Source organism: Symphalangus syndactylus, chromosome 2, assembly GCF_028878055.3.
Source record: "Symphalangus syndactylus isolate Jambi chromosome 2, NHGRI_mSymSyn1-v2.1_pri, whole genome shotgun sequence".
Classification (NCBI taxonomy): domain Eukaryota; kingdom Metazoa; phylum Chordata; class Mammalia; order Primates; family Hylobatidae; genus Symphalangus; species Symphalangus syndactylus.
In genome coordinates this window covers 15910855-15925386 of record NC_072424.2, presented here as the reverse complement: position 1 = coordinate 15925386, position 14532 = coordinate 15910855, and the positions used below count along the sequence as shown (strand labels likewise).

The following is a 14532-nucleotide window of genomic DNA, read 5'->3' as shown; positions in this document are numbered from 1 at the left end:
GAGTGCAGGTCCCTGGAGCCTGCTTGTGCAACACTGAGCTAGTCCAAGGGGGAAGAATGGGGTGCATTGCTCTTAGCTGCAAACCAGCCTGGAACCCCTCCAGCCTGCTTGAACAGAGACTTGTTAAGAGGTAGCAGCAGGTGGCACAGATTAGGAGCCGGAGTAGTAGGCTAAGGCTGCACTTCCAGGGACACACTGCCTCTGCCACCACCCGTGCCACAAAAATGGGAGCCCAGGACCCTGAATCTCTAGCAGTCCGTTTCTGAATCAGTTACCTTGGGTGTGTGCCTCTGGTTGATGGAAACAAACTTTTAGCCCTGCTGGGTGAGAGCCTCACATCGGGACATGTGACAGCTTTGTTGAAAGTAGCTTTGGAAACGCCCACCACGTGGGGCCACTCACTGTGGTATAAACGGTCATGCATCACTGAGCGACAGGGATACGTTCTGAGAAATGCGTTGTTAGGCGATTTCATCACTGTGGGAATGTTACAGAGTGTGCCTACGCAAACCTAGATGGCAGAGCCCACTCCACACCTAGGCCAGATGGCAGAGCCTGTTGTTTCTAGGATGCATGCCTGTACAGTAGGTTACTGTACTGAATACTGTAGGCAGTTGTAACAATGGTGAGTATTTGTGTATTCAAACATAGAAAAGGTACAGTAAAAACAATGGTGTTATGGTCTGCGGCTGGCTGAAATGTTATGTGGTGCATGACTTTAGGTATAAAGCATGATGGTCGTTTGATTTTTCTCTTTTTCTCACCCACAGACTTAAGGCACCTCTTATGCCTTTTGTCTGAGATGTCCTGGGCAGGGTTGGAATGTGTGGTTAAGGCATGGCGGAAACTGCTTTCGGGACAGATGATGGCCTCAGCTTGCCTTGGGGAGTCAGTGGGAAAGATAGGAGCTGCCCCTTTGCCTTCGTGTTTCTTCGTAATAATCTCAGATCTACCCGTCTGGTGGGCCTCTCCTAGAAAAAGCCCTGGCGCTCCTTCGCTCCTGTGGTGTTTCTCAGGAGGGTTGCTTCTTTGTAATGGTGGGGACTCAGGGAAGGGACGCAGGCAGAGGGTGACGCCACATCAAAAAGGGACCCTTGGCTGGGTGCAGTGGCTCACACCTGTAATCCTAGCACTTTGGGAGGCCGAGGCAGGTGGATCACCTGAGGTCAGGAGTTTGAGACCAGCCTGGCCAACATGGTGAAACCCTGTCTCTAGTAAAAATATAAAAATTAGTCAGGCATGGTGGTGGGTGCCTGTAATCCCAGTTACTCAGTAGGTGGAGGCAGAAGAATCGCTTGAACCCGAGAGGTGGAGGTTGCAATGAGCCAAGATTGCGCCGTTGCACTCCAGCCTGGGCGACAGAGTGTGACTCCATCTAAAAATAAATTGAAAAAAAAAAACTTGGGCCGTCAGCTTCTTGGAAAGGCTAGTGTGAGGTTGAAGCATTTGCTGGTGCTTCTGTTCAATGTTTTTGTGGTGAGTCTATTGAGAGAAGAGAACCTGAGCAAAGAGGTTATCATTAGTGGATTTTACTGCCTTACCTAGGTGGGCACTCCCTTGGGAGGTGGATGGACATTTGCAGCTGAGCCCAGGTGGGGGAATTGTGCTCACTCTGCCTTCAGAATTCCAAAGGCTGGGCATGCATCTTGGCTTCCTCTAACCCATGTCTTTCTCTAGGTGACCATAGCAGAGTGTCATTAAGTATCTATTCTTTGCTTTTGTTCTCAGGGCAGGAAGATCCCAACAGTTTGCGCCATAAATATAACTTTATCGCGGACGTGGTGGAGAAGATCGCTCCTGCCGTGGTTCATATCGAATTGTTTCGCAAGTAAAGAGAGCCTTCCTGTTTTCCTATAACCTCCGAAGCTTTCACCGCCACTAGCAAAACATGAGAGCTATTTTTGAGATACATTAAAGTGTCAAAGTGTCACTGAATATCTTCCTACTTTAAGATAAGTGTGTCTTCCTTAGAACATTTTCCCTATTTGGCTATATAAATCTACATTCTTGACCCTTCTAAATGTTTAAAGAACCTCGGGCTCTGAAGAGATTCCCTAAGAATATTTTGTAAGTGGAATTTTTTGATGCATGCAAAAAATTGGCAGGATGTTTAGTTTTTAAATGCTAAGCCCGATATATAAAGGAGCGATGGCTAGGTGTGTGTGGCTGTTGCACAACCCATTAATCAATGTGTTGAAGCGTTCATTTTAAGGTGCTACGGGCTTAAGTGTGTACTCCTTTGGATTTAGGCTTCCATTTTCTAAACGAGAGGTGCCGGTGGCTAGTGGGTCTGGGTTTATTGTGTCGGAAGATGGACTGATCGTGACAAATGCCCACGTGGTGACCAACAAGCACCGGGTCAAAGTTGAGCTGAAGAACGGTGCTACCTATGAAGCCAAAATCAAGGATGTGGATGAGAAAGCAGACATCGCACTAATCAAAATTGACCACCAGGTGAGTGTGTTCTCGCCTGCAGAGGTGAGTCCTCAGATGCCCTGGAATACCCTTGGCAGAGGCACCAGAGCTCTGATTGCAGCTGATTCTCGGGGAGGGCATTGAAGCCAGTCTGAACCAGTCACAGGAGGGCCTTGAGGAGATGCTGAGTATGGCCTGGGGGTGTGGGAGAGGAAGGGGCTCAGGAAAACTTCTGTAAGGAGCCAGATAAAAGTTTTTAAAATAATGTTTTAAATGTTTGTCAAAGAAAGCAACAGATTTATAAAGAAATTAGTAGGTAAGTAGTGAAAATTGAGTCTCCTTCCCATTCCTAATCCTGTGGCAACTCTTGCTCCAGATTTTATTTATCCTCCACAGATACGTCATGCATTCACAATGAACATAGAAATTACTGGGTTTTAGGCTGAGCCATCCTTAACTTGTCAACAGTTACTTTGAAAACAAACCAGCTCTCCCAAATTGGGGTTTTGTGGGGTTATGAGATGTGTTTCAAAAGAATGTTTCATACTTTAAAGGTCTTGGAAACCTTGAATTAAAACAGAGCTAATGGATTTCTTCTTTCCAGACCTTCGCAGAGCTTTTAGTATGCTAGTGTGCACGCGGCTTGCCTACAAAAGGGTGTTGACTGAACTATTTGCCCAAATTATAATCATTTGAGTATACAACTTTTTTTGGGGGGGGACGGGCAGAACTGAGACATACCAAAATCAGTTTGGGAAATGCTGTATTTGAAAATGCTTTCTATTTAAATATTCTCTTTGCAATCATTTTTGCTCTGTTGATTTGCTTAGCAAAGTCTTCATGTCTGGGACAATATCCATTTCTTACTGACTCATCAAAAAACCCCACTCGACACGTCGATGGGAGAGGTTTTGTTTGCTGTGTGGCATGTTCAGTGAAAGCGTGGTTTCCAGTTTCTTCACATCCTTACAATTTTCTAGACTTCAGATGGAGGGAAGAATCAGAGGAAGCTGGAATCCTGCCTCTGGCCAAGGAAAAGACCAGAGGCTGAGCCAGGTGGGGTCTCTTGTCCAGCCCTCTGCTTGCCTCCCTTTACCTGGGTGTGGGCTGAGTAATTCCAGACAAGCGTGGAATTAATCTGGCTGTTTGTGCTGTTCGATGGCACGCTGGTTACACCTCCTTCTGGAAACAGCTCTGCGTGTGCTGTTTGGGTGGTAGGATTCCGGGTCTCCTTCTCCGTCTTTTTATAGCATCAAGTTGCTGCCCAGCTCAGGCTCCTTTACGGCCAGTCTTCAGAAAACCACCAGCTAACACATTTACAACCCTCCTTCCCTGATGTTCCTGTAGCTTCTCTATGGCTGGGTGGCCAGGCACAGCCGAAGAGGCTCCGGGTAGATAGAGGCTCTGTGCCCGGTGTGTGTAACTGGCCTTGAGTGAGGCTGCAGTTGTGTGTTATTTCTATTAGGTCAGTGTGGAATTTCTAGCGACAACTAATCTTTCAAAGTGTGTTTCTTGGTCACAGGATTATTGGGCCAGCCTCTGCCTTCATTCTTTTTCACCTAATCTGCATAATCGCTGTGTTATCCCCATTTTAGAGAAGAAGAAACAGGGGCTCAGAGAAGTCTAGTAACCCGTGTGAGGCCACACAGCAAACACCTCATGACCCTGCCCTCCTAAGGCAGCCAGGCTGCTGCTCCCAATGTGTCCAAGCTGTTGCTGGAGGGATAGAGGCCGGCCCCGTGGTGTGATGGGACAACTTGACCTTAAACAGCCCATGGGAAGGCGGGTGCATCTGGTTTAGGAACAGGCTGCTAGAAAGGTATCCAGGATGTGGTAGTCTCACCGGAAGGAGCCAGTCAGAATAGCACAGCCTGTGGCCACGCGTGGGGCCTGTTCAGCCTCATGGAGCCCTTGGGAGGCAGCCAGCAGCAGGGCATGGGCTGTGTGCAGGCGAGGCTCTGGTCTGGACGCCGCCCCCACTGAGTAACTTCGTGTTTGGAATGCGTGGGCACATACCGTGCAGCTGCTTCTGGCCGGGGGATATTCTTTTCCGATTTTGAGCCAAGGTGGAGACTGTCTCCTCGTGCCATCCCTGGCATGTCCTGGCAAGACGTGAACGATCTCAATAGATGAGCTTTGCAGAGTGTGTCTGACCTGACTCCTGCTGTCCTGGGAGTTTAGGTCTTCAGCCAGCAGCATGCTGTTTGACATGTGTTTCAAGCCCCCCAAGAAAGGGTGCTTCAAATTTAAAATTGAACTGATGTGGCTTTTCAAAATGGAATTGGAAATGAAAGGATATTAAATTGCAGACACCCACACAAAAGACTGGTTTCCACTGACTAAACTGCTTTTTTTGCTGATAGTAGTTGAAAGTAGGGAGAGTAACAGCATCTCTTCCAGCTCTTTCTCTTTTGTTCCCTTGTTTTGATGATGGGTTATTTCGGGGGAGGCTCTGGCTGGCCTTGCTTTGTGTCATCTTAGGGATAACAAAAAGGATGAAAGAGATCAGGAAAACAGAGAAAGCAGAACAGAACCAGCAGAAACTGTGCTTGAGGAATGAAAATCACCTACACGGCTCCTTGTCCTATGAGACTGTGGCCCAGCCTCCCCCAAAGCCACTTAAGAGTAACCCAGTGAAGCTGGTGGGACTGCCTGCTGCATCCGTGGGCCCAGTGACTAACTTGGTGGCTTATCATCTGGGCCCAGCTCCTCCCCTGGCGTCCTGATTTCACTTGGAGGGGCCTCCATGGTCCTTCATAAACATGTTTATTTAATTTTATTTTTATTTTTTGAGACAGAGTTTTACTGTTGCCCAGGCTGGAGTGCAGTGGCGCCATCTCCACTCACTGCAACCTCCACCTCCAGGGCTCAAGTGATTCTCCTGCCTCAGCCTCCCGGGTGGCTGGGACTACAGGCGTGCACCACCATGCCTGGCTAATTTTTGTATTTTTAGTAGAGATGGGGTTTTGCCATGTTGCCTCAGCCTCAGCCTCCCAAATTGCTGGGATTACAGGTGTGAGCCACCGCGTGGCTGTAAACGTGATATTCTTGAGACTTTCACTGAAATAAAAATTACCATGGACATCTGTGGTCATTGTCCACTTGCCACCCACTGACCCCTTTTTCTGGCAGCAGCAGCCAGCATTTCACATCTCCGTCATCGGACAGCGTAGGTAGGACCATCGGTCATGGTGTCCTACCCTCTGTGGCCAAGGAGTGGACACACGACCAAGTTAGGGCAAGCAGAGGCTCCCCTTGGAATCGCAAAGTGAAGCTGGATGCCACCTACAGAGACCAACATGGTGAAGCTGCTGTAGCCCCTGCCCTTGAGCCCCCAGCACTGCCTGAGTTCTTGCACTTTCTGAGTCCAGTTTAATATCTGCTTTTCCTCCCATTCTTGGAGCTCCCCTCACATCTCTAGTGGCTTGAAGTTGCCAGAGATGTTTCTGGGCTTGTGACCAAATGACTCCTTTTCTGCTTCTCACTGCTGAGCAGACACGTGTGCGCTCACTTTGCCTGCTGAGTCTTGGGACCCGGAAGAGCTTTTGGGAGACACTCACGGACCAGCCCCCTCTTGCCTGCCCTGCTGTCTCCCTCCAAGCAGGAGGGGAGAAGGTGTCCACCCGTAGCCCCGGCCGGGCATCCGTTTCTATGCTTCTGCCCAAATCTGAAACTCCCCTTTCCTTGGGACCCACGACTGGGGCCAGCCTGCCTGGGGAGGGAATCCCAGCTGCAGAAAGTCAGGACAGTGTGCGTGTAAACATGTTAATAGAAAGCAGCTTTGAGGGCAAACTAGTTCAGCTGCAGTTACAAACTCTTTCCAAATGTGTTTAACATGAGCCACTGGCTGTGTGCAGCATATGTCAAGCTTTCATCCAATGGTGGCATTTTGTCCCTGTGGGGTTTTTTTTCCTGAGCAGTTTGGGGGCAGGGGTGGGGACAGGGAGAGAGAAAAGTAAAAAGAGAGCAGTTTGGTTTCTTCAGGCTGGAGTACAAGGCAGAGGTAATGGGATGTATTGAAGAAGGTAGGAGGGAAAGTTACTTTAGCTACAGCTATTTGTCCAGCTGTGCCGATTAAGAAACTTGGAGAAAAGCATCTTTGGAATCATGTCCTTCCCATTTTATATACAGCCTTTGCAGATATCCTGCTGTTCTGAGAGAGATCTGAACTCCTTACCAGGACCTTGAGGGCCCCACCTGATTCGGCACCCCTCCCTCTCTCTGACCCTCCTCCCCTTCCTCTCCTCCCTCCTTTCTCCAACCCCACCTGCTCTGCTCAGACACCCCTTCCTTGGTTGCTTCCCACAGGCCAGGGCTGTCCCCTGGGGCCTTGGCTGTTCCCCTCCCAGGAGCGCCCCTCTCCAGCTCCTCATGCAGCCAACCTTCCCGTCCTTCAGGCCTTTGATTAAATTCTGCCTTAGACATCTCTCCCCACCCTGCTGTGTGAGGTAGCGCCTCATGCCCCAGTCCCCTCAACCCCACTGCCTTATTTTGGGGACACATCACCCCAGGGACAACTGCATTCCACTCTTGGTTTTTCCCTCCTCGTCTATTTATCACAATGTAGAGTCGCCTCACTCATTTGTCAAATGAAGTTCATCTCTGCAGCTGGACTGCAGGGTTGGGGGCACATCCAGCTGGTTGGCCCTCAGGTAGGAGGTGCTTGGCAACCTTGTTCCGAGTAGGACGTTCACAGCTGTCTGCTCTGGAGGAAGCAAGGGCATCCGCCACGTGGATGGAATTGAGGGGAAGGCACCTGGGGCTCCCGCATCGAGCTTCCTTCCTATATTCAATGAGGAAATGACCCTGCAGCAGGCTGGCTGCAGACGCCCCTGCCTCGCCGCTTTGCCTGCCTGGAGTTTGATGGACGTGTGGTCCTGTCAGGGCTACAGCAGGTCTGTGGTCTTTGGTAACGGAAAGTGCTGGTGAAACAGTGAGCTTTCCTGTGGGTGCTTTTCCTTGACGCCAACAACCAGGTAAATATTTGAAAACGGCCTTGTTGAGGCTTGTGAGGTGGTTTTCCTCCCTCCCCTGTAGGCCTGTGCCACCCCCCCAGCCCCCCGGCCACCTTCAGGCCAGATGCTGCCCACAGACCTGTTTGAAGTGGCCAGAGAGGGAGCCCTCTGGGCGCTGGGGCCACTGGGCCTGCAGAGGGTCCTCTTAACTGCTGTGCTGGCTGGTGCAGCGAGAAGGAAGGCCGACACCCCTGATCCTCATCAAGTTCAGAGGGGGGTCACTGCGGGTGAGGGGCCTGGGGCCTTTTACATGTCCCAGGAGCTGCTGAGCAGGCCACTCTTCTCCAGGCCACCAGAACTTGGCCCTGCACACGGCGAATCTTCCCTGAGTCAGCTGAGTGAGGGGGGTTCAGGCAGCCCCCCGGGACGTGGCAGTGGCCCGGGAGTGGAGTGGGGTGGTGCTTGCCGTGACTCATGCCGGTTCTCCTCAGGCAACCTGACGGTCAGACGCGCTGAGTCAGTGGCCTGAGCTCGTCCAAAAGCGAATCAGAGAACGCAGGGCCTGGGCTCACCCGCTGCCCTCTCCTGGAGTCATCTGTCACTCATCCTCATGAAGGAAGAGTCTGGGAGCCTGGAATGCGCATCGCACTGCCCCAGCTCCCCTCTTGTTTCTGTGTTTTTCCATTTTGGATTCTTTCCCCCCGCTCCTTCTGTACTGCGCATTTTGTGGTCTCTTCTTTTTCTCCGAGAACTCTGAGGGCTACCATTGCATTTGCTAATGATGCCACAGACGGTGTTGACGTTATGAGGCTTCTATTACCGTATTGATTTTTACCATTTTTAGAGGGACAGGAATCAATATTTCATGAGGGAATGTGAAGCCAGACAGAGAAGTAGAAGCTGGCTTTTATTTAGTGCCAGGCTTTGTCCAGAGGCGGGTGGGGACGTGGCTCCTAAGCTCTTGATTGCAGCTCCTTCTGGCATGGGAAACGTTTCAGTTCCCCAAACTCTCCGAACTGGATCCCCTGTGTGTTCTCTGGCCCGGATTCAAGAACTTAGTTGATTGTCAAGGAAATTCTTTGGCTATATTTTTCTCTTAATATGGTAATGCCTTTTTTCACTCTGGCACTCTCTTTTCAGGGAATTGGGTTAAGACTATTATTTATGGTTCTGAAAAAGCAGTTCCCAAGTTGTTGGGACTGGATTTGTTTAGGAATGTCTCCTGTCCTCTTCATTGAGAGAGGAATGCAAATTGCTTCCATTTGACAGTCTATCAAGTGTGTGACAGAGTGTTAGAGTCCAGGGTTGGCCAACTACAGCCAGTAGTCCAAAGCTGGCCCTCTATCTGTTGTTGTAAATAAAGTTTTATTGGGACACAGTCATGCTCACTTAATTTAGGTAGAGTGTATGGCTGCTTTCACTCTGCACCAGCAGAGTTAAATAGTTGGGATGAAGACCACATGGCCCATGAAGCCAAAAATATTTGCTTCCTGGCCCTTTACAGGAAAAAAAGTGCCAACCCCAGTGGTAGGCAATTAACACCTTGTCCTAGAGGAGCTGAAAGTGGCTGGAGGCAGGAATGCTCATAAGAACCCAGTGAAGAGAAGCACTAGGTGGCCGAGGGGAGCAGGAAGAGAAGCTGATTTTGTTTGCCCTTTCTTTTGCCAGAGATTGTGCTTTTTTTGCAGGGATGAAGCTTTGGTCTTGCCACAATAAGCAGAGGGAGGCCTTATTTTTGTCCATTTCTCTGTGACATTGCTAGAAAGGAGTTTGTCAGAATTCCAAGCTATTTGGCAGTTATCCAATTTTGAGATCCTAATGGATCTTTCAAGGTCTAGTTTGTTCATTCTTTCAGTGATTCCTTGTTAATTCCCTGATTTTATCAATGTGTGTTGAACATCTGTTTTGGCCAAATACTTATTAGGTGCTGAGGATGCAGCAACAGTGGGCAAAGCCATGAGGCTTAAGATCTAGTGTGGGAAACGGGTGAAGTAAAGTAAATATGGCAATAAGTACAGTGCATGAAGCAAACAAGTGAAGGGGAAGAAGGTATCGGGCTGCAAAGACAGTAGATAGTGTAGGTGGGGAATCTTATCTGAGGGGGTGACATCTAAGCTGAGATGGAAAGGACAGTGAGAGCCAAGGAAACAAGTTGGGTGACAAGAGTTGCAGATGGAGTTGCTTAACTTCCCACTTCTGCTCAGCCTGCAGAACCTGGATCTTGGACTAATTGCAAACTGTCATTTCCTCGTGAGTTTATTAGAACCCTCCAGAACAAGTTTCTGGTTAGCTAGTTTCTCTGTGTGTTGTCTCATTTCTTGTTGGTTCTGGTTCTTTGGGGTTCCTACTCACACTCTGGAAAGCTCCAGTGTCTTAAGTAGTCAGTCTCCCAGGAGTTCGAAAGCACAAAGATTCACAATGATACAATCACCTCTCAATCATAGCAGCATTGATGCAGTTCCATAGCTGGTTTCCTAAAGCCATCCAGATCTCTTTCTGTGGCAAGAGAGAAATAAGACCTTCTGGTGAATTGAGGACTAATTATCCTAATAAACATGTGAATTAACAGTTCCTTTGGTTAAACAAAGCACCAGAATCTGATAATGGGAACATGTGACTCATGATATTTCCCTCTTTGCTTTATCTACCAGGCAGCTCACAGAAACCACTGGCCTTCCCTGTGTTCCCATTTTATGTCGTAAATATATATCGAATTAACTTATTATAAAAGGCCCTTTGTCATTGACCATATCAAATTATTCTTATATAGAAGAGGTTATACATGTTTTAAACATTTTAAAATAAATCTGAAAAGAATGCTACATCCTGGGCAACTTCCTTGCATATGGGGCTCAAAGAAGCTCTATGTGGTTGTGGGTAATGAGAAGCCAGAGTGCCTTCAGTGCAGTTCAGCAGATGCTGAGAGGCTGCTGTGTGCTGGACTCTGAACCCACCAAATAGAGTAGGACTGAGCAACTGCCCACCATGACAGCCGGGAGATACAAGCTGTTCCCTTTGCATCCCTGAGCCCTGAGCTTTATAGCCTATAGACAGCTGAAAAGCAGGCTGCATCAGTTACCCAGTCAGTTACCCAGACCCAAGTGCCAGGCCTTGGCTAACCCCAGTTATTACCTAATTTTAAGATCCTAATGGATGTTTTAAGACCTGGCTGGTTCATTCTTTCATTTATTTACTTATTCATTGATTTTGTAAATATTTATGGAGCATCTGCCATGGCCACATGTTGTTGTAGCAGCATCAGCCACTCTGAAGTTGGTGGATGAAAGGGGACGGATCAAAGGGGCTGATGTATGGAGGAGACACAAGTTGGACTTGACCAAGACGATATTATTCCTCCTCTGGATGCCACGAATATATACAGTCATTAGCTGTTGGGCCCCCATGTAGCACTGTTGACATTTTGTGGTTTAAACACCAAAGAGTAAGGGAATATTGGAAATGGCAAACATCTGATATGGAGTGAAGGAGACTAAATGTTTTGGTGGTGTTCGTAAACACCGAGGAGGAAAGTCGTTCCATTTTCTTCATTTGTGCTCTCTCCCTCTCTCTGTTTTTGCACACTGTCCTCTGTTCTCCTTCTCCTTCTCTTTTTCCTTTTTTCTCCCTTCATCTCCCCATTTATCTGATCTCTCCCACCTGAACCCCTTCTACCCTGCTGCCCTCCCATCCATCCTACCTTCTCTACTCCCCTCCCTAGACAGTGGTAATCACATGTCAGTTGGAGAAACATGACGGCGACTTGGTCCCACCGTTCTTCTCATTGTGTATATGTCGGTGATCTCAGTGCCCGTCTGGCACATCCCTCCTGCCCTGGCTCTTCTGCTCACTGCAACCACCCTTGACTTTGTGATCACTGATAACCTTCACCTTCTCTAATCTGAATCCCAAGCTTCTCACCCCTGGTCCACCTGCTCCCATCCTGAGGGTTCGGAACCCTGAACAGAAGCTGAGTGGAACCCTGAAAGGAAGGGTTCTGAAGCTGTTGAGAACCCTGAAGGGAAGCTGAATGGAACCCTGAATGGAAGGGTTCTGAAGCTGTTCAGAACCCTGAACAGAAGCTGAAATATCAATGGGTCATTGCTTTACACAGTCCTCTGTGAAAGATTACTGGCCAAACCAGCATCTGGAGAATTCCTGGTCTACCGCCTCCCTGTCTGGAGAAGTTGGAAGAGCCAGCTGTATGGGCATGTGACCCGTCTACTCACAGGGCCTGTGCCCTAAGCTCGCTGTTTTAATTTTATCTTTGAATTTGTATTTTTGTGAATAAAGCCCTATGAGCTAATGGAGCATGCTCAGGGAACTTGGGGCTTTAGCTCAGGCTGGATTCCTCCTACTGCCTCCCCACTCCCTGGTCCCCTGAGACCTCCAGCCCCACCTGACCTTCTTCCCTTCCCTGTCTCTATGCAGGGGTCATTGCTACCCTCCATCCCTGGAAGGGGTGTAGGCACAGGGCAGTTCTAGGCTCCAGCCTGGGCACCACGTAACATCTTGGTGGTGCAGGGCTCAGGCTGATGATGCCGTGGTTGTTCTGTGGGCTACTGGGCAGGGTCAAGCCACTCTGATCCAGGTACCTAATGCACCCGACACAGAAGTGGCAGTGTCCTTGGGGTCATCCATTATCCATGTGTTGGAGGAGTGGGCCCCTAGGGAAGATGCTTGGCTCGACTTCCCCACCCCCAGCCAGGGCGCAATCTGAGGTCCAGGGGCTGGTGGGCACAAGGCCAAGTCGTGAGGCCTCTGGTGTCTGCGCTCACTGTCCCATAAATAACCACAGTAATAACTAGCAAATCAAAAACACTGTGATAGGTCGAGAGAGACAGCATGTGGAAGAAAGGAAAAAGCTTTCTCTTTTAGTACCTTTAACAGTGCTTTCTGTATGCTTTATGAACAAGGAGCCCGCATTTGCATTTTGCACTGGGCTCTGCTAATTTTATAGCTGGTCCTGCCCCTTAGTAGCCCAAGTCAGCAAATCTTTGGTTCATCTGAGTCCACAGTCCACTGACCCGCCCTTTTTCACAGTTCCTCCCCTGCCCATGTGCTCATTTCCCTCCTTACCCAGCTTGGCTCAGTCCCTCAAGCAAGTCTTTGGATGCTCACATCCCCCCTAAACAACCCTTCTGCGGCCTGGTTTGATTTTCCTTAGGAGGTGTGCAAGTTCTATGGCACTGTTTCTTGCTGGGTATGGAGGATGTGCTATTTTGTCCACTGCATATTTTTTAAAGAAAATGAAAGGTTAGCATAACTGTTTCCAGAAGGCACATTGAATCACTCAGTTGAGTCCCAGCCAGTTGCTGCAACGTTAGCCTTTGAAGCAAACTTGAACCAACACAGGACCAGCCTGGAAGTCCCAGCCTCCGGAAATGATGCAGTGGATTCTGCAGATTCAGCAACAAAAATATTTTTGTAACTCAGGAGCACTTAGTAATTTTCAAAGGAGAGAAAGAAGTAATTGACTTGGCTTATTAGGTTGAAAAAGAGTTGCCAACTTTTTCTTTGGTTTTGGTGTTATTGGTTTTATTTTTCTTTTCTCCAAGCTTCAGGGAATGAGATTGAATGAGCACTCAAGTGCTACTAGGCAGAACCCTGAGTGGAAGGAAGCTGAAATACTGATGGGTCATTTCTTTTCACAGTCCTCTATGAAAGATTACTGGCCAAGCCAGCATCTGGAGAATTCTAGGAATCCCCCCTCCTCTTGCAGCGGTATAAGTTTGCGGGGATCATCTGACCCCTTTGGGGAGTTGTATGAAGAAAGGGATTTATTAGGGACGCTGTTGCCTGTTTGGATCGTACCCATTTAACTATTGTCTGCTAATGGATTTTTTGGAAAGCAACCAGGTTTTCCATAAAGAATAGCTAATTGTCAGAGCTGAGATGACCATTGGAGATCACTGGGCTCAACTCCCTAATATTAGAGGTGGTAAAACCGCAACCCAGAGAAGCTAATCAAGTGGTCCAAGGTCGTAGACTGAGTTAATATAGGACCAAGACCCAGCCCAGATGTCCTGCTGTGTGACAGTGTTCTCCCAGCATATGTGGAGCCTGAGGGGGTAATGTATGCGTGTGTGTGTGCATGTACGCATATACACATAGGTGTTTTGCCTAAGTTTTCGCTTTTGCCCCACTTTGGTTGATCTTGGAGAATGAGCTCGAGGCGCGCTGTCAGCCTGGGGGCCTCACTCAGCACAGGCCCAGCTTTTCTGCCCTGGAGGAGTTCCAGCAGTTGTGGTTCATCTGTGGTTCAGTTATGGAACTCACATCACACGTAGTGCCCCCAAAGCCGAGGCTGCGTGCACTGACTTCCCCTCCCTTCCTGTGGTGGGCCCCTGCTTGGATTCTTCCTAAACTTCCCCTTTGCCCTGCTCTGTGTTATACCCAGTCTGGTCCTCTGTCCCTGTGGAGTGATCCGGGGCACAAGGGCAGCTGTTTCCCTGCTGGCCGCTGTGTGCCCTGAGCATCTTGGAGCTGGGGAGCGGGCCGGTGAGAAGAACACCTGGAGTGGAGGTTGGGGTCAGGGAGGGTCCCGGTCCCGGTACCACCCCCACCTGCTGTGGGGCCTGCAGTCCCCTCATCAGCAGAACGGCTGTGAAGCCATCCTGCCCATCCACAGGGTGGTGGGTCGTGAAGGCTGCATACCTGGCAGAGCAGAAGAAGCTCTGGGAAGATGCTGGACATGCGCCCTAGGAGTGGTTTCCCTGCCTTGGCCAGACTCTGCTCCCATCACCTGAACCTGCCTGTCACCACCACAGAACTGCTGTGACCATTGTTTTCCTCTTAAGCAGATTAGCAGACATCTCCTGCTCCACCCCGCCAAACAAACAAGCAAGCAAGCAAACAAACAAAAACATGCATGAAGGAGTATGGACTTCTAGAGTCTTTTCTAAACATTGTTAAGTGCTGGTATTAGGATCTTCTCTTAAAATGAACCATATTCCCCAGGCTTTGGATGACACTCATGGTTGCTCACCCTCCAACTTCCTTCCCTGCTGGCAGAGCCCTGGGTTTGTTTTAGTTCCACCCCTGACTCCACCTCATTCCTGACTCAGGCAAATCCGCAGGGCCCAATGCAGTTAGGGGGGGCCACGTTCCCTCATCCAACGGGTGCTGAGGTCACTGCTTGATTGGACACTGCTGATGACCTACG

The 14532-nt window shown here is 49.2% G+C and overlaps 1 protein-coding gene across 1 annotated transcript in view; it reads left to right on the top strand.

Annotated features, from left to right (window-relative positions):
- HTRA1 (HtrA serine peptidase 1) overlaps window positions 1-14532 on the top strand; it is a 53242-nt gene that overhangs the window by 25468 nt on the left and 13242 nt on the right. The window contains exons 2-3 of the mRNA XM_055246645.2: window positions 1729-1828; window positions 2250-2454. Coding sequence (XP_055102620.2) covers window positions 1729-1828; window positions 2250-2454 — 305 coding nt within the window. The remainder of the gene's footprint in view (window positions 1-1728; window positions 1829-2249; window positions 2455-14532) is intronic.